The sequence below is a fragment of the Hirundo rustica genome, chromosome 10 (assembly GCF_015227805.2).
Source record: "Hirundo rustica isolate bHirRus1 chromosome 10, bHirRus1.pri.v3, whole genome shotgun sequence".
Taxonomy (NCBI): domain Eukaryota; kingdom Metazoa; phylum Chordata; class Aves; order Passeriformes; family Hirundinidae; genus Hirundo; species Hirundo rustica.
The window spans coordinates 25,468,477-25,488,188 of record NC_053459.1 but is presented as its reverse complement, the minus strand read 5'-3'; the positions used below and the strand labels follow the sequence as shown (position 1 = coordinate 25,488,188).

At 54.0% G+C, this 19,712-nt stretch overlaps 1 protein-coding gene across 1 annotated transcript; it reads right to left on the bottom strand.

Annotated features, from left to right (window-relative positions):
• Positions 1 to 3,026: 3,026 nt before the first annotated feature.
• GPR87 (G protein-coupled receptor 87) lies at positions 3,027 to 14,699 on the bottom strand. The gene is made up of 2 exons (XM_040074438.1): positions 14,660 to 14,699; positions 3,027 to 4,057 (listed from the first exon to the last, which is right to left on the bottom strand). Exons 1-2 carry the CDS (start codon positions 14,697 to 14,699, stop codon positions 3,027 to 3,029), a joined length of 1,071 nt encoding a protein of 356 aa, XP_039930372.1.
• Positions 14,700 to 19,712: the final 5,013 nt, after the last annotated feature.

The following is a 19,712-nucleotide window of genomic DNA, read 5'->3' as shown; positions in this document are numbered from 1 at the left end:
ACAGAGCGTTTCTGGCTCAGACCACAAGCCCTCCGTCCACCGGGTGTCTGCCCCAGGGGCTCCGTCGCATGCTGAGTTTTGCATTTTCTTCCCTGTTTTAGGCTTCCAACCCTGACGCAGAGCTGGGTGAGCCCGTCACAGCCGCTCTGCTCGTCAGTGCTCTCCCACTGCTTGATCCATCGCCGGTGGCTGCTGGGTGCCAATGCAAAGACAGATTTTCAGAATTTGGGTGGGTTCAGTTTCCTTTTTTAGGATTCCTGTGAAGCTGCACTGGTAGAAAGCCACAGGAAAGGTCATTACTAGAGAAACCAGATAAGCAGAGCACCAAATAAAAGTAAAGACAAAAGTCCTGCACCAGTGGTGACCTGGAGCTGGCTCTGAGCACAGGTTCAAATTGCATTTCTCCCACAATAATGGCGTGGAGAGCTCTGCTTTGGCTATTCAATCAGAGTATGTGAGATATAACTCCATTTGAGTTACAGACACTGTAACGCAAATCTTCCTGAATGTAAAAAAACCCAAATGTAAATGAATTGTTCAATTGTTCAGGAGTTGCTCCTTGCATTCTTGGGCCAGATCTGCTGTTGTACTTCCACCCAGAAAACTGTATTTCCTCTTAAAAATGGGACTCTGGGACTGCACAGCCACAGTTTATATCCCGGTCTGCCCTGATGTGGCTCTCTGAAGGGGCAGCAATAGGTCAGGGCCTGAGGCTTTCCCTACGACTTCCTTGTAGCTTTTCCTTTCAAGATGAACTTTTAGAGACCAAAATCCCATGTCAAATCTGGATAAATTAAATATAGCTATCTGGTATTTGGGGATTGGGATATTGTTGTGTAATTCATTTTTAGCCCTGGGAAAATATTTCACCGAGAGCATCTTCAAAGAGCTGTCATGTATGTGAGTGTGTGCACAGAGCAGCGACCAGGATTATCACAGATACACCCTGCCAAGTAAAGTAAACTGCTCTGGGGCTGCTGTGCAGCGGGGTGTTGTCTGCATCCAGGGGTCAGGCTGCAGTGCTGGGGCTGGTCCTGGCTGGCCTGAGGGCTGGGAGGCATGGCCATGCCTTCCCTTCCCAGATTCCATACGGGTGTCCCACTTCTGAGACACTTCCCAGGAACTACCGATCCCTTTAACCCTTTGGGCCCTGGAAAGGGGCCACGGTTCTTCAGGCTGTGCTCTGAAGGGCATCACCCCATAACCTGAGGGTGCCTGCTTTGGGTAACAGAATTCTTGGTGGAAAGCTCTTGTGAGGGATCAGCAGTAGTGCCTCTCCTAGGAGGAAGCACCACAAAAATCCATCTTTTAGTTATTGATCCGTGGGTGGTGAGAAAGGTGGTACTGGTACGTGTGCGTCACACTGGGGGAGCCCTGCCCGCCCGGCTGCGTGCAGCACCCCGCCAGCAGCTGCACCCCGTGCCAGGCCAGCCCCAGCCCCCGGTCTGCTGTGCCCTCGCCCGCCTGTGGTGTCCTCTGCCTGGGGACACGCAGGGATATTGCCCCTGAAGTGGCTCTTTGGGCTTTGCTGGGCTTGTGTGGGGAGTCCACTGTCCACCCGGGAAAAGTCACCGTGGATTCACCACAGCTACTGTCAGGCACAGTTTAACAAGACCCTTGGTGATTTACACTCGTGAAAGCGAGACCAGAAGCACTCAGCCTTGGTTTGCTCTAGCCATATAAGACCGAAGAGGACAGTCTTTGGTTGGGAATGTCTGCATGCAGAACTGACCTTCCAGCCCTAAATATTATAATCCCATTTAATCTGATGCTTGTGAGAATTTAAGATACGCAACCCAGTCCCCAAAAGGGTTCTCTTAATATGGTTTTGTATGTGCATGGACTGCTTAGGGTGCAAGATGGCAGATTCGGTTCCAGAACTCGCCTGGTGCCTGTGAACAGTTTTCTACAGAGCTGATTGGGAAACAGGGTTTATCTGTGGTATTTTAGCCATTTAAAGTATTTTTATTTAAAGTAGGATAAATACCCAAAGTATTTTGTCTTCCTTTCCCTGATCATGTAAGTGGTTTCATAATACTTGCATTAATCCAAATATTATCATACTTACATTTCAACTTCTTAATTATTCATAAACCAAAATCTGAACCTAAACCAAGTGTTTAAAAAAAAAAAAAAAAAGGGGGAAAAAAAGAAGAAAAAAATAAAGAAAAAAAAGAAACTCGTCTTTCAGTGGAAAACTTTAAGAAAGATGTTCTCATGCAGAACTTAATCTTGTTATTTGAGTGCTGCATTTTCAGGGTTTTCTCGTCAAACCCTTTTTTTTTGTGTGTGTGTGTGCGTATTAAAAGGAAAGTCCCTCTGTGTGAGGCTGCGGCCGATGGGCTGTTGCCATCTCCTGCTCGTGCGGCTGCACTGCACCCCGGGCTCCTGCACCCCGGCCCCTGCTGCCAACCCGCCTTGAGCGGCTGGGCTCGGCTTCTGCTCTGAACAAATCTGATTTCATCCCCGGGGAGTCCAGGACAAACCGATGCAGAGCAAACGCTGGCTGAGCTGTGCTGCCAGCGCGGAGGCACCGCGAGGGACGCGGGGGCACTGGGGCTGGTGGCACAGAGCCTGGTGGCCCCTGAGCCCTGCGCTGCCCCGGGCACACTGAGGGGCCTGTGCCACCTCCTGCCCTGCCCTGCCCTGCCCTGCGCTGCCCTGCCCTTCTCCTGCTGCCATCTGCCAGACCCGGGGGAGCTGATTCCTCACCTGGGCCCCGCTCCAGGAGAGAGCCCATCCTGGCTGCAGCCTCCCGAGCTCAGGGCTGCTCTCCGAGCTGAGGCAGCCTTGTGCTGGTTCCTAAACCGACCTGCCAACCTGCCAGGACGGCCCCCACGCCCCACGGAGTGAGCCTGATCCCTGCGGGGATGGGATCTGAGGTGGATGCTGGTGAGCTGGCACAGAGAAGCTGAACGCGTCTGCACGTCCCTTAGTGAGCTTCCACGGTCAGGTACTTAAAGAGACATTTTATTTACATGATATACAAGCACTCTCAGGAGTCAGCAAAGTCTCTGTGGGTGCCTTCAGACGTCGGTGTACTCGTGGTAGATGCGTACCTCTGACCTCCTGACGCTCTGGAGGGACCTGATGCTCTCGCTCCTGGTTCTCATGTTGGATTTCCGGAACAGCCTCCGTGAGAATGATCGACACATGAAAAAATAAATGATTGGATCCAGACAGACGTTGCACGCGGACAGGAACAGTGTCATTTCCTTACAGTAGTACAGGATTTTATGTGCGGAGTCATCTAAAATTTTGTCCAGATGACTAAAAGTAAAAGGTATTCGGCACAAATGGTAGGGCAAAAAGCAGGTGAAAAACACAGCCACGACGACCCTTATGCTCTGGTTGTGCTTCCGCTTTCGGCTGGACGAGCTAATGAACTGTTTGCTGGATTTGTAGATGTACCTGGAAATGGCGATGTAGCACCCGATCAGCACTATCAGCACCACCACGAACGTGCAGGTGTTGATGTAGATGACAGCCGAGTGCCACTTGACTCCCAGGGGCGACTTCAGCTTGAGGCAGTCGTCGACGTTTCTCCTGGTGGGGTAGCCGTTGGTGAGGATCAGGTTTGGCAGCGCCAGGAAGGCCATCACCACCCACACGCAGGCCGACAGGACCTTGGTGAAGGTGATGCTGTACATCCTGGAGTCCCCGAAGGGCTTCACCACCTTGAGGTAGCGGTCGATGCTGATGAGCCCCAGGAAGACGATGGTGGTGTACATGTTGGCGTAGAACAGCACCGTGCTGTAGCGGCACAGGAAGGAGTTGAAGTGCCACGGCCCCAGCCGCGAGTCCTGGATGATCTTGAAGGGGAACGTCAGCGTCATGAGCAGGTCCGCCACCACGATGTTCTTGAGGTAAAAGATGAAGCTGGTTTTGTTCCTGATGTGGAAGAAGATCCACACGGCCAGGCCGTTCAGCAGGAGGCTGGCCAGGAAGATGACGAGGTAGAGCACGGGCAGGACGATGGTGGTGAACTCGTCGTGCGCCGCGCGCCCGCGCGAGCTGGCGTTGGGCGAGCTGCTGTTCTCGGGGCTGAGGCGATTCTCTGTGGGAGCGGGGGAAAGCAAGGGGTTAAAGCTTTCTGCGTTTTACACGTGGAGCCAGTTTAGAGCTGTCCTCTCCCTGAGCAGCCTGAGCTGTTCGGGAGAACCACAAATCAGAACCGCAGGTTGTCAGCTCTTGGCTGTCTCGACAGAATGCGACTTGTGAGCTGAGATGTTTGTCATGAGACGGGGCTCTGGAGAGGCTCCTCAGGCCTATCAAAACGCTCATTTAAACTTAGTTTACTTAAATGTATTTAAAAATCACAGTCTCTGGGGGATTTTAAGATTTCATATGTAAATGTTTGTGAAAAACTTCTAAACTCTGCCATAAAATGTCAGTACGTTTTGTTTCGTGTTGTTTATGCTCTGCCCTTGGCTGGGGAGGCAAGCCAGGCTGGCTGTGGGGCAGCGCTGGGCAGTGCTCACACAGCCCGTGCTGGAATGACTAATTTCTTTCAAATGTTGGTAGGAACCGACGGTACCAAAATAAACACTTATCAATCGCTTGTATTTCCCTTGTTATTTTACCTGGCAGCTTTCCATAGGACAAATTGTACCCCATCCTTTGCGTTGCTGTAGGTTTCCAGCTGAAGTGCTCTTCAGGAGTCCCACTGGCAGCGGTGGGTCTGGGATGCAGCAGGGCCTGTGCCAGGATGATGTTCTGGGGGAAAAAAATCCAACTTAAAACCAAAACAGAGTAGAAGAGCCCACCCTCTTGTCCCCTGCGTGGAGAGGAGCTTTGTGAAAGGAGCTTCCCCTGGAATTCCCAGTGAAGGTCTGGCTGAGGCAGCTGAGGGCTGGGTACTGCACAGTGCTTCTGTTGACAGGCCTTTATTGCCCTCCTTTTGCTCATTTCAGTGATGGATGACCATGAGTGGATTTTTTTTTTTTTTAATCATCACTCACTCCTTGAAGTAAAAAAGTTCCATCAGTAATTACGAGACATGCGTGTATAACTTCGTAGTGTATCCCCCAAATTGGGGTGGAAATAGTGGAAATGACAAGTTCCTGTTCCTTTTTCATAGAAACTGGCACACAAGGGATGCTGAGACCTGCAGAAACTTGCTTATGCCATGATGGCATCACGGTGTTTGACATCGTTCAGAGGGATTTGACCAATACCAGCTTGCAAGGCTGTGCTCCGAACTGTTCTTTCCTCTGTCAGTACACAAATGCAGTAACTTTTCTGGGATGCCTCTTTTGCTTACGAGTTTTGGGAGGAAAACTGGCAAAAGGGTTCAGATCTCACCAATTCCACTAGACCTGACTGCTCTCATGGGAATGAAGAGAGGATGGAATTCCTGCAGCCCTTTTGCGGATCAGAACCGGCTTCAGGTGCCATCCCCATGCAGGAACCGTGTTGAGTGGCACTAGATGGCACCAAAGCAAGTAATGGTGTGTGAAAGCATCAGTAAAAACTTTAATTTGGATGTTTTAACTTTTTTGTCAGTCTGGCTTCTCGGCTGGCACAGTTTGCTCTGACAGTAACAAGACTGTCAAGGGTGTTGTAGGTATTTTGTTTTCTGTGGGTCTGAGCAGCAGTAATCCCTCATGTTTTGCTGTTGTTGAGGATCTGCAGCTCTCCTTTCTGCCCAGGAGGCAGGGATCAGAAGAGTACGTGATTTTATGAAAAGATGCATATCTAACTCCTTATGCAAATAAGGTACTTATTTCCCTGCTTTCCTGAGTTTAAGTCTGCATAACTCCTGGCCCATGGAAAACTCCTTGTTCTCAGGCTCTTGAGGCAAGCGCTCCGCCGCGCCCTGCGTGCGGGGAAGGCAGCGAGGCATGGGGCGTGCTGCCCGGCTCCCGGCGGAGCGAGCGGCTCCCGTGTGTCGCTGCCGTGCCCGGACCGCTGCGGGATCCCGCGGGCTGGATCCGTGCGGAGCGCACCGCGGCGTGCTGCTGTCACCCTGCAAAGCCGCGCTCGCCGTGACAGCCCCCTGGGCTCTGCCCGGAGAGGGGCCGGGGGAGCCCCGCCACCCGTGTGCCCCGGTCAGGGAAGCTGTGACCGCCCTCGGACTGCCAGGGACATCCAGGCCACAGGGGACCCATCCTGGGAGCTGTGTGCTGCTGTGCGGGCCAGCTGGGAGCGAGCCTCTGCACGGATATCTCAGTGCCTTCTTGCTCCTGATGGCTCTAATGTTAAAATGTGGTCCAAAATGATCTCAACACCCTGGCTGGAAAAAGAAAGCAGCAAATTCTCTGGCAGTATAACCCCTGGCAGCTGAGCTTCGGGCTCTGTGCCCTGCCAGCACACCGGAGCTCAGCAGAGGCTCTGGGGTCTGCAGGGCGGAGGAGAGAGGCAGCACCTGCGACTGCTTGCCCTCCTTACACACCAAAGGCTCTCCCTGGTGCTGCTTAGCTCAAAGCTTTAAAGGATTCACCAGACAGGTCTGTGCAGAGAGGCAGGGCGGTGCTGGTGTGAAGTGGGATGGATGCACAGGGATGGGATGGATGCACAGAGATGGGATGGATGCACAGAGATGGGATGGATGCACAGGGACGGGTGTGATGGAAGGTGGGATGGATGCACAGGGATGGATGCACAGGGATGTCAGGTGGGATGGATGCACAGGGATGTCAGGTGGGATGGATGCACAGGGATGTCAGGTGGGATGGATGCACAGGGATGGCTGTGGTGGAAGGTGGGATGGATGCACAGGGACAGCCCTACTCAGGCTCAGCAGTCCAAAGGTGTTTCCACAGTTTCCTACCAAAGTCTGTCAGGCTGAGGGGTGCTGCTGAGAGCACTGAGGCTTCATTATTTACACACTGGGGTAGGTGATCACGTGCAGAGCTGGGGTATCTGTACTCAGTAGCTTCATTCTTTCTGACAAAGCCCGCTTTATTGCAGATTCCAGGAGTAGGAACAAAATTCTTATATGGGGAATTCATTCTTCTTCATGTGTTTTATTGCAACAGGAGATAAAGAATGTGCTCTCTTTAAAGAGTATTATAGGGTATTTTGTAAATGCTCACTGGCTGTGTCATCTGGTTGTGGATTTTTTACTTGTCTGAATACAGTGTTTTCGTGCTCAGCAGGGCTGGCTTTCCTGTCCTTGTCCAGTTTTCTGGACACTTTCCTCACTAATTTCATGCTAAGCAGCTGTCTCAGTCTGCCATACAAATATATTCTGCTTGGGAGGTTTGAAGATGCACTAGAAGCTGCTCCTTTATCCAGGCAGTTTTGTAAACCCGAATACATTTTACTTTTTGTAGCTTCTGTATTTTGTCTGTGGTTGATGAGATAATATCTTGCTGCTGATGTGGACAGACTGGTTTATGTGCGTGACTGATGTAACCTCAGAGAAGAAATGAAATAACAGGCTGTATGGCAGCCCTCAGTGTCAGGCGGATAGGGAAAGACTGCAGAGTTTTTCTAGTGACTAAGGCTTTAAGTGGCCTTCCTGCTTAATGAAATGGAATATCCTCAAATCTAGTTTTTTCATCTTGTTTAAAACTTTTTAGAATTAGAAAACTCTCTGTGTGACCTAGACCAGCTATTCCAGGTCATGGGGCTGCAAAGTCCTCAGTAATGGTTTTTATTTGAGTTTGGTTTTTTTTTTGTTGTTGTTGTTTTTTTTTTTGATTTCTGCCTTCTTGCCAGTCCCTCTGCATTCATCACATAAGGCTGGGTAAATGACATGGTTAATGCAGCAACGGACATGTCAGGTTTAGTTTAATATCCATTAAACCTGCTCTAGGCTGGCTGCAAGGCTGCTCTTTTCTGTTCCCCTCAGAACCAAATCACGGAGTTGTTTGTGCAGGTTTGGGGAACAAGGCATTGGCGCAGGTAAGGGCCTGGGTGCACGGAGCTGCCGACAGGGAGCCTGTGTCACGGCTGTGTGTCACCCCACAGCTCCCCCGTGTCCTGAGCCTGCTCCCCAGCCGTGCTCCCGGGCAAGCCTGCGTGCCCTGGCTTTCCCTGCCCGCATCTCCTCATTCATCTGAGGGTTTTCCCTTGCTCGCTGCAAGCCAGGGCACTGCCACCTTTCCCTCCCTCGCAGGCTTCTGTCAGAAATGGTCCATCTCCCTCTCGGTGAAGGAATATGTTAATGCGCTGGTAATGCGCAGCGGAATAACCTGAAATTCCTGTCCGAACTGCTGCCTGCACGGGTGAGCTGCTCTCCTCGCTGCCTTGCGCTCTGCGCGCCGCTGGCTCTGGTGTCTTTGCACCAGCGCATCCCGCCGCTGGCCCTGCCCGGGGGCGCTGGGAGCTCCTGGGGTCCCCCGTGCCCCGGGCAGTGCTGGAGCCCCCGGTACCCCGGTGTCAGAGCCCAGGGGTGCCAGCCCCCGCCCCCGGGCCCCCTCCTTCAGCTGGGGAGGGTGGCAGCAGCCCCGAGCCCCCTGCCCGGGGCTGGCTCCAAGCGCAGGAACGCTGCCCGGCCCAACCAGCCACGCTGCAGGGGGCTGAAAGGAGGGACTGGGGTGGAACTGACCCAGCTGTGGATTACGGCGCCAGTCTTCTTCGCCCTGGCCAGAAATAGGAACCCGAATCTGCTCAGAAAGCTGCTCCAGCATCTGGCACAAAACCTGCTCTGCATTTTCAGGTTCCTCCTTGAACTTCCCTTCCTTCCCAGCCCAGCTCTCCTCTCGCGTGTCTCGGAGCAGCATCCTGCCCCGGGGAAGCTGCTGTCAGCTGGCTCCCCTCTGCCCTCGGCTGCTGTCCCAGGATCCTGCCCCTGCCCTGTCCGTTTGTCCTCAGCACAGACAGGGAGCGCAGGGCTCTCCCCGAGCCGGCATTCCCATCGCGGGAGCAGCCCTGCCTCGGCTCTGCGCCGGGACACGCCGCTGGCAGCCACCGGCGTCCCCAGCCCGGCTCTGCCCGGGACAAGCGTCCCTGGAACACTGCAGAGGCAGAGACAGGGTCAGCGCTGCTCGGTGCCCTGTGCCGGCTGGGAGAGATCCTCTGGGAGAGATCCCCTGGGAGAGCCCCCCTGGGAGAGATCCTCTGGGAGAGCTCCCCTGGGAGAGATCCTCTGGGAGAGCTCCCCTGGGAGAGATCCTCTGGGAGAGATCCCCTGGGAGAGATCCTCTGGGAGAGCTCCCCTGGGAGAGATCCTCTGGGAGAGATCCCCTGGGAGAGATCCTCTGGGAGAGATCCCCTGGGAGAGCTCCCCTGGGAGAGATCCTCTGGGAGAGATCCCCTGGGAGAGATCCTCTGGGAGAGATCCCCTGGGAGAGATCCTCTGGGAGAGATCCCCTGGGAGAGATCCCCTGGGAGAGATCCTCTGGGAGAGCTCCCCTGGGAGAGATCCCCTGGGAGAGATCCCCTGGGAGAGATCCCCTGGGAGAGCTCCCCTGGGACAGATCCTCTGGGAGAGATCCCCTGGGAGAGATCCCCTGGGAGAGATCCCCTGGGAGAGATCCTCTGGGAGAGCTCCCCTGGGAGAGCTCCCCTGGGAGAGATCCTCTGGGAGAGCTCCCCTGGAAGAGATCCTCTGGGAGAGATCCCCTGGGAGAGATCCCCTGGGAGAACCCCCCTGGGAGACCCCCCCTGGGAGAGCCCTCCCCGGGAGAACCCCCCTGGCCCCCCTGGCTCCAGCCCGGCCTGGGTGCACCTGGCCAGCGCCTGAGTGCTCATCTGCACCTGTGCTGCGGCTGGAACCTCAGAGACCCTTTGCACCCATCACTGGTTGGTGACAGCTGCACGGGGGGAGCAAACCCTGGAGCAAGCATTCCATGACGCCATCTCGCGTGCAGAGCTCCCATTTTGGGAGGAGATGCCCTTAGGATTACAGGATGTCCTCACTTTAAAAAGAAATAGTAAAAGTACTCGGACAAGCCCAGCTTTCTCAAAGCCACTTCTGGAATATTTTGTCCAAATGTAGCATTATATTTTTTCACATTTCAAGCGAATTATTATGAACTCCAATCGTCCCTGTGAGATAGCAGGCATGAGATGTTGCCCAAGCTATCAAGCTATTTCTTTTTCCTGTCTTTTGGACTACTCCTTGCTAAAAGTTCATGGATTATATTGCCCACTTCGAACTGGATTTTCTGTGCAGAGCGCGCAAGATCTAGTAACTGTTGTTAATTGTTGCAGCAAGACTGTTTTTAAGGTTATTTGCGGAGAAAAGCTGCACGAATCCCCTTTCTCTTGCATGGGCACTGTTGTTCCCAGGTGACGCTGCTGGAGGTTCCCAGCTCTCCGCTGCGTTAATGACCAGCGCTGTCCCTGGCCAAGGCCGGAGGTGCCTCCAGTGGTCCCTGTGGGCCTGGCCGGCTGTGCTGGGCTGTGCTCCCGGCTGGGGGGCTCGGGGGGGCACAGCACCCCCAGCGCCTCGGCAGAGGGGAGCCTGGGCTGTTGTGGCAGGGTGACTGCAGGGGTCTGCCAGCAGAACTGGGATCACACCGGCAGCTGCTCTGGGGGCAGGAGAGGCTGAGCTGTAGTCCCTGGCTGATTCTTTGGGGGGGATAAAAAAAAGAGAGCTCAGCACAGTGGTTGGCAGAGCTGGGGTGATGAATGTTTTCTCAGTGAGGCTGCTTCTAACTAGCAAGGAGGAAAGGAACCCTGGAATGTTTCCTTTGCTTCTTTCTAGAGGGTGGTGGAAGGTTGGCTGTGGCTGCACAAACCTGCTGGCAGCAGCAGCTGTCTGCAGCCCTGCCGAGGGGCTCGGTCCCAGCAGGCACACCCCACGTGAGGGGTGGGTGAGGGTCCCAAAGCTCCTGGGCAGGTGAACGGGTGGGGCCGGGGTGCCCCTGACACACGGTGCCACACTGACAGTGCCATGTCGCTGGTGCCGTGTGCCCGTGCCGTGTCACTGGTGCCACGTCACTGGTGCCACACGCCTGTGCCATGTTGCTGGTGCCATGTGCCCGTGCTGTGTCACTGGTGTCATGTGCCTGTGCCATGTCACTGGTGCCACAGGGGGACCCACGGCTGCCATGCTCTGCAGCCTGCCAGCAAAGCCATAGCTGGCATGGCCAGGCTTGAGGTTCTTACTGAAAAGATCAGCTTTTAGGTTTGTGCAGTGACAAAACATTAGGAAAGAAGTTCAAAATGACACGTTAAAAGGAATCAAAATGTCTGGGGCACAAACACAAAAATGCAGCTGTGTAATTGGTAACATTGCACCTTCTGCTGGACCTGTGTCTGTTGTCTCTATCACATCCCTCAGGGGCCACTGTGAGAAAATATATTGGGAAATCAAAATAATTATTGGTACGTGCATGTAACCAATGCCATTTAAGTATTTCAGTAATTCCAGTCTAACTTCCAGGCATTTTTCTTTGTGCTGAAGCAATTTCTATTGATTTTTTTGTATGCAATCCTAATTCCCATCACAGAAGCACCAAGAAATCCTCGAGTGCCTGTGTCAGCTGGTTTCTCTGTGCTCCAGTACACCCTGCTGCCACACACTGCTCTGCTTGCTGCTCCTAGCAGCACCACTGCTTGAAAGAGGAAGGAAAAGGACACAGGGATTTTACAGGGAGAAGTCCAGCCTGATGCAACGCTGTTTTTCCATGCACAGCCCAGAGAGTTCCCTGCCGGCTCTCGGGATGGGCAGGCTGCAGGCCCTGGGCAGGGCATCAGAGAGCTCTGTGAGAGCTCTGCTGCTCCTGGCACCCAGCTCTGCTGCTGCTCCTCGTGTCCCCAGCTCTGCTGCTGCTCCTCGTGTTCTCCAGCTCTGCTGCTCCTCATGTCCCCAGCTCTGCTGCTGCTCCTCGTGTTCTCCAGCTCTGCTGCTCCTTGTGTTCTCCAGCTCTGCTGCTGCTCCTCGTGTCCCCAGCTCTGCTGCTCCTCATGTCCCCAGCTCTGCTGCTCCTCATGTCCCCAGCTCTGCTGCTCCTCGTGTCCCCAGCTCTGCTGCTGCTCCTCGTGTTCTCCAGCTCTGCTGCTCCTCGTGTCCCCAGCTCTGCTGTTCCTCATGTCCCCAGCTCTGCTGCTCCTCGTGTCCCCAGCTCTGCTGCTCCTCGTGTCCCCAGCTCTGCTGCTGCTCCTCATGTTCCCCAGCTCTGCTGTTCCTCGTGTCCCCAGCTCTGCTGCTCCTTGTGTTCCCACAGCTCTGCTGTTCCTTGTGTCCCCAGCTCTGCTGCTCTGGGCTCCTTCCACGGTGGCAGTCCCTGCTGCTGCTGCTGAGGTTGGTAGAGGCTGATTCGAGTCCAGTTTATGCTGCTCAGCATCCGCTGTCCCTTTGCTATGGCACTGACATTTTCTTGAGGAAGAACCAGAAGCAGTGGTTGCTCAGAGCCTCGTGTGGGGTTCATTGCTGGTCAGAAGGGGAAACCCAACTTCTCATAATCAACAGTTTTAATTTATTTACGATGTTACGGTCATTTTTTATGTTGGAAAGGATTAAGACTGCTGTGATGCAGGAATGAACCTTGCCTCCTTCCTCCAGAGTTCTCCTGGCAGCCCTTGTCTTGGTGTGCGCTGCAGCCTGTGCTGAGGAGACTCTGGAGCTCACAGAGGGTCAGGGGTGTTTTCACTCAGCTCCAAACTGGATAAGTACCGCACAGTTCGAGTTCAACGCTGTAATCAGACCACAGGGGCTTTGCCTGGCTTCTTCTGGTGCTCACTGGACCAAAGAGGAGGCTCTTTCCGAACTTTGCTTTGTGAAGGTGAGCAAGGGACTGGCCCCGAAATGAGGAGGAGCATTCCCTGTGCTGGCTCCTGGCCTGTCTCAGCCAGGGCTCTGTGCCCAGGGCAGTGGGAAGCAGCCTGTGCTCTCGGAAGCGCTGCTTTGGCGTGGAGCAGCCCAGGTGGTGCCTGCTGCCCATGTCCCGTTCTGCCATGCTGCCCCTGGGTGACCCCAGCTCCCCACCCTGCCAGGACCTGTGGGGACAGGTGACACCGCTGTCCCGGGCCCCGAGCGCTGCCTTGCAGCGAGCCAGCACCTGAGGGGCCGTGGGGTGCAGGGTGAGCTGCTCCCCCCTGCACCCTCAGCTGGCACGGGCGGGCACGGGTTGGCACAGGCTGGGCTGGCACTGGCTGGCACAGGCCGGCACAGGTTGGCACAGTCTGGCACAGGCTGGCACTGGCTGGCACAGTCTGGCACAGTCTGGCACAGTCTGGCACAGTCTGGCACAGGCTGGCACTGGCTGGCACAGTCTGGCACAGTCTGGCACAGTCTGGCACAGGCTGGCACGGGTTGGCACAGGCTGGCACAGTCTGGCACAGGCTGGCACAGTCTGGCACTGGCTGGCACTGGCACGGGCTGGCACTGGCTGGCACAGGCTGGCACAGTCTGGCACTGGCTGGCACAGTCTGGCACTGGCTGGCACAGTCTGGGCTGGCACAGTCTGGCACAGTCTAGCACAGTCTGGCACTGGCACGGGCTGGCACTGGCTGGCACAGTCTGGGCTGGCACAGTCTGGCACAGTCTGGCACAGTCTGGCACAGGCTGGCACTGGCTGGCACAGTCTGGCACAGTCTGGCACAGTCTGGCACGGGCTGGCACTGGCACAGTCTGGCACTGACTGGCACTGGCTGGCACTGGCACGGGCTGCCCGGTGCAGGTGGGCAGGCAGGAGGGCACACGGACAATGCTGCAGAAACTTTGCCGGTTTTCTCTCCCACCCCGATGCAAACGTGGCTTCTGTGAGCGAGATCCCCTCACACCCTTCAGCCTCTCTCCCCTCTGCCCCCTCCTGCAGTTCCTCCGTGGCGGGGCTGCCCCGTGCTGCCATCCCTCCTCCCCCCGGAGTGGGGAGGCAGGAGAGGCTCTCTCGGTGCCCCAGGGCTGTGGCCCACCCGCAGGACAGGAGGGAAAGCTTCTCCCAGCCAGAAAAGTGCTGGTGGCTTCCGTGCTCAGCGCCTGCGAGTGAATCAGCGACAGTGGCCAAAGGTTGGCTGAGTTTCCTGGTTTCCCTTTCTAAAGAGGGTCGCAGAATTCTTTAAAAAGATGGAAAGAAGTGTGAGATGCTGCCAGTTTGCAGATGGAGCACGCAGGAGAGTGAGTGGCTGCAGGCCCTACAGAGCACAAACAAGGGATTTTTTAACAAAACCTCGAATCGCACTGCTGCTCCCGGTGCTCCGTAAGCAAGAACGAGATTTTCAATATGAAATCACCCTAAAAGACAGAGCTTTTGCAAGCACCTCAGAAATTTCCCAAGCCCTGAGACTCATCAGATCTAGTCTGCTCATTCAGAGCTATGTGGTTTTTCCAGTGAACCCGACAAGTTTGAACACGACTCGAATGAAGTACGAAGGAAGAGAACTGTATTCTGTTCATGCTGGGAAGAGAGCTCAAGTTTGCTTTCCCATACTGAAAGAGGTGAAAGGGAATATAGCACAAACCCTTTTAAAGCAAATTCAGATCTTGTAGCTACTGAATCTTACTTTATAGGAATTAAGGAAGGGAGTTACTGGACCCACCTGCACTTAGAGTCGTAGCTTAGAAGGAAGGATTAGTAGAAACAGATCTTTTTTCCTTTCCACCACGAATACTATGTATGAGTGAATAAAAGGTTGGTAAAGGCATGTTATTTGAAAATTTTTCACGCTTTGAATTAATCTGACATTCAGTTTTTGGTTCCAAGTCTGGTTTCCAGCAACTCTACGCTAATTCCTGTTTTTTCACCCAGGGGTGAGGAAGCGCTAGCAGATTCACTGAACAACTTATCGAACGCTTTAGGGATGGTCAGAGCTCACTTACCTGTCACCATCGTTGCCTCCCGCTTGTCTCGGAGCCGCATCCCGAGTGCCTCAGGCTCCTCCAAAAGGCATCCTGGAACTACAGTGGGCACGAGAATATTTCCTGGCAGAGGGCAGCCGAACGAACCATGTCTGGCAGTAAGGTTTTTGGGCTTCCGATGGCTTTTTTTTGGTGATACCCGATCAGAGAGCCAAAATTCCCCTGGCCAGGAGCAACTGGAGCAACTGGCTTTGTCATTCCCGGGAATGACTCACCTGCCAGGGTAGGTGAGCGCTCCGCTCACTTCCTGGCTGCGGAGAGCCCAGGACGCAGACAGTGATTCACCCGGGAGGTGGGCTGGTGCTGGGGAAGGAGCAGCCCCTCTGCGGAGCCCGCGGGGTGCCGGTGCTGCCCTGCCTCTGCCTCCCGGGGCACGCACGGTCTGCAGGCTCCGTCTGGGCTCAGCGCCGGCCCGGAAAATCTGGGGCTGGACAGATGAAAACATCTGCTAATCGAGATTGTCTCGTCAGCTGCGAATTTGATTATATTTAGATTATATTTAGTGCCGTGCTTTGAACAGGTCCCTCCTTCTAAATAACGTGTGGGGTGAAAGTAGAACGCCAAGTCTGTCACTCAGTGCTGCACCTGAAAGGACCCGAGTGTCTGTCCCCTGCCGTGGTGCTCCCTAGGACTGAGTGAGCCCAGTGCCTCTCACAGCCCTGCCCTCAGTGCTCCTGGCTCTACCTATCTACAGTCAGACTATTTAGTGGCTTTAGAGCACTGAAATAATCATGGGATAAAATTGGGCTGTACTATATTGGGACAAATTTCTGATTCATGTCAGTGGAGGATGAAGAGGGTGATTTTCCATATCTGCTGCCTTCTTTAAAAGAAAGAAAATTCCCCTCTGCCTTGTAAAAAATTCAGGAGAAAAGAAAAAATAATCCCGGTGCTCTGAGAGCAGTGGTGGCCAAGGCCATTTTCTGCCTGTTCTGCCTGGACTTTTCCGCAGACGTTTTAAACTTTTTTCCTCAAATATCTGAGGGGCTCAGCCCCTAGTGCCCCTCTTCTGAGGCTGGACACCCCCTGCACAGGAGCCCTGTCAGCGGCGAGGGGCCACCTGCAGCCCCGCAGCGCCGAGCAGCTTCTGCTGGCTTCTGTCCAGGGATCCTTGTGCTAAATCCCACATTTCTGCTCGTGGGCAGACTGTAAAATCCCCTCTTGCCTCGGGACGTCTCCCTTGAACCAGGCACGGTCCCTGATCACAGGAGACTGCTGGCACAGCTCATCTTTGAAGCCCAGCTTTGCAAGGCAAAGCAAACCCATGCAGATGAAGCTGCAGGAGCACGGATTCACTCTGTTGTGCTTTCAGCTTTGTTATCACAGGCTGCCAAACCCACCCCGGGAGCTGGATATCCTGGCAGTGGGGATGGACCCTGCTGCAGGCACTCGGCACCCCCTGAGGATGGAGAAGATTTTCCCTGTGGGTCAGGAGAGGAGCCTCGATGGAGCCTTTGCCCTGCGCCTGTAGGACGGTGTGTGCCAGCCTCCACTTCGCCTTTTGGCTGTCCCTTGTGCTCCAGGCTTTGGCTGCTGCCTGTCGGGGACAGGGGAACAGAGCTCAGAGGGTGTGTAGGGGCTTGTAGGCTCCTGGAATAACCCCTGCATGAGGCAGTGAGCTCCAGGGGCAGTGCTGTGTGGAGCACAACTCCTGCACCCCTGCCCGGGAGCACATCTGGGCTCCAGGGGCACAGCTGGGCTCCAGGGGCACAGCTGGGTTCAGGGAATGCAGCCTCCCCTGCAGCTCCCAGGCCTGCAGTCCGGGCAGGTACAACAGCTCGTGTTCCCTGCCGTTGTGCTGCTGCTTTTCAATGTTGCCAGTGCTGGTGGCCTCCCAGGCTGGGGTCTAAGAAGCAGTGCAGCAGGACCTGCCGTGGGGAAAGAGAGAAGGAGTTGAAAGCGGAAACTGAAATGTTTAAAAGATGTAATTTAATTGCTCGCAGACACTCAAGTGTTTAGGTGGCACTCTGGGAGCAGAGTTTACACACAGAAGCTGGTGTGCCAGTAACAGTTAAATAATAAATAAAATCTGCACCAGCTGGGGGTTTTACTTTGTTTGGGATTTTGATTATGGTGCAAAGGCACATTAACTTTTCTTTCAAATCTCTGTATTTTGGAGTGCCAGTGGGACGTGATGGGTTAGAAGCCGCTGCCCTGGCACCCGCGAGCAGGCTCCAAGGAGGCGTGTTGCTGGCTGCTCCCAGGCTGCAGCAGGTCAGGACGAGCTGACACACGAAACCCTGAAATGAGGGGAGATTGTCGTAAAAACAGCGCAGGAGAAACGCGAAGGCCTGATGTAAAGAAAAGCTGAAGGTAACCTGTAACTTAACAATTGTTCACCTTATTTACAGCCTGGATGTCCCTTTTTGTGTGTGGATGATTAGAGAGCAGCTCTCAGATTTCATAAGAGCCCAAACAACGTTATTACAACAATTACGGTGTTGCCTCACTCTAAAACGTCTTCACTGCCATATTTAGCAATGTGAGCTGCAAGGTTGTGTTAGAGCAGATTCATCACCTGGGTAATGCACAGGACTGGCTGTTTCTGTGTTTTAGGCAGAAGAGTGTCAGCAAGGTCAGAGCTTGCAGCACGGGGAGAGTTCTGCAGCGTTACAGCTGCAGGCGTGAAGGTGGAGGTGCTTTTGTCAGGGGAACTCCTGGAAGAGCTGACATTTCCCTTTTCCTGACGTGGATCACTCCAGTCACTCTGATGCCTGCCACTAACAGGGAAGGAAGGAGGAAAGTGTCTAATTAAGAACTGACTTGGAAAGCTCCGTTCCTTTTCCCTCTGTCCTCAAGTTCCCCGCCGTGTGCTGACGGGGAGCCTGTAGTTCAGCCCTGGCTGGCTGATCCTGTCGGCAGGCTCAGGTCTGTCCCGGTGCCCCCCGGTGCTCCCCCGAGCCCTGCTGGCTCTGTGCATGTGCCATCATGTGGGTCAGAGCCTGGCTGCCCGACTCGTCTGCCCAGCTCTCCTTCAGGATGCAAATCATCGCTTTGCATTTCTAATTACCCGAAGCACTGCCGTGTGTCGGGAGGGTTTCCTGAGTACTCAGGACTGTGGGAGCCTGGATGGGGGGATGTGTGCAGCTGTGCCAAGGGTCAGGATGTCTCTGGAGAGCAGTTTGTCTCTGGGCACTCAGGAATTACTGTGCTGTCCCTCTGGGGAGAGGCAGTCCAAAGACTGGAGGGTGCATGTGTTAGGTGAGGGTATAAAATACTTCTTTCTTCTGAAATACAAGTAAAATAAAAAATGTCTATAAGCCTCTACGTACACAAATGAGTGATTTCCTGTTAAACTCACATGTTGAATGCCCTGCAGCTCTCTTTTCAGGAACCCAGTGACCTGCAGAGACATTTAGGACAAGTGTCAGCACTTTCTGTGTGGGGCTGGCCCACGGGAGCCCGGGACAAGGGACATTTCTGCAACTGTGTTCAAAGCCTCATGCCAGTTTTCAGCCTCTAGGTTGTCTGGACTGAGCACAAGCCATGAAGGGAACATTTCTCTGTGTGAAGGGAGAGCCCTGCCGCTGCCTGGTGGTGTGCTGGGCTGCAGTGGGCACAGCTAAGGTGGGAATGGTGTCTGCTGTCCTGCACAGCTGCTGGATCCGGTCACAGCGAGGGGCTGGGGGTTTGCTCAGGGCACTGCCAGCACGTTCTAGATGTCTTGGGAGACAAATCAGGTTTGGAAACACGGTGGCTGCTGTACTGAATATGCTGGTAAACTTTGGTGAATGCCACAAGTGCCTTGGCTGTGCTGAAGGGATGTGGGGAGCTGCACGGCACTGAAGGGATGTGGGGAGCTGCTGAAGCACTGAATGAATGTGGGGAGCTGCATGGCACTGGAGGGATGTGCAGAGCTGCACGGCACACTGCTGTGCTCCCTGCCTGCCCCTGAGCATCCTGCCAGGGGAGATCTGCCCTCCAAACACGGCTCTGCGTGGTCACGTGCAAAACAAAATACTGACTGGGGTGCTTCTGTGAGCCTAAAGCACAGAGACCTGAACTTTGAGGCATTTTAACTGCTGTGATTTTTACTCCATCTGGAGGTAGTGACCTAGAACTTTGTAGAAAAAATGTGCAAAATCCCAAGTGCTAGAATTCAGGGACTTTTTCCCTAAGTGGATGGAGCGGTGTTCTGTCCTTGCAATCACCTTCACTTCTTTACTATGGAGTTTGGTAGCTTTGGCTCCCTTTTACCTACCTAAGAAGCAATAGCTGAAAAACAGATGAGTAAGACTCCTCAGAAACCTTTGGCACACCCTTTATTTAAGGACCAACTCATCCATTTTGGGGTTACACCCACCCTAACACGCAGCTCTTGGCACTGAGCTGCCAGTGTGTGCACAGCGTTGGATGAGCCTTGCTCACAAGCAGAAATCAGAAAAAAGAAATTTCTGTTCTTCAGCATCTTCTTAGTTTCTCACTGCCACGCTGCCCTGTAAACCCAGAGCTGGATGCAGTCAGTCCTTGGCACCTCTGTGATTCAGAAGGAAGAGGGAGGGCAGAGATGGAGAGTGTTGTCCTGAATTCCTCCCCACTCTGTGCGAGGTTTGGGAGCACAGATTCCAGTGCACACCTGCTTTGGGGCAGGTCACAGCCGGTTTAGAGACCCTCCTCTCCCAGCGTTTAGCTCAGGCCCCTCTGTTAATCGTCACGCTGTGCCAGGTTGAGAGGAACGTTTCCAGCCTCCTGTGTGTTCCTCTAAGCAGTTGCTAACGTGCTGACTATTTCAGCAGCTAAGAATTTATTATATTAACTTTTCCTGAAGGAGCAAAGTTAATCCTGTTAACAGGGTATGTGAGTGGGGGGAGCCTTTCAGGCAACAGCAGTTAACCCAGGAGGTAGACAGCGGCTGAGATAACACTGATTTATAGGGAAATTCAGAACCAATTGAAAGCTGGTTGGAGATTGGTGCTGTTCCAGTTAGGAAGGGTGTTACAGCAGTGGAAGGTATGGAAAATGCCTGGTGAAGAAGGTGTAGAGGGTAGAAGTTGCTGAATGAGACATACATCTC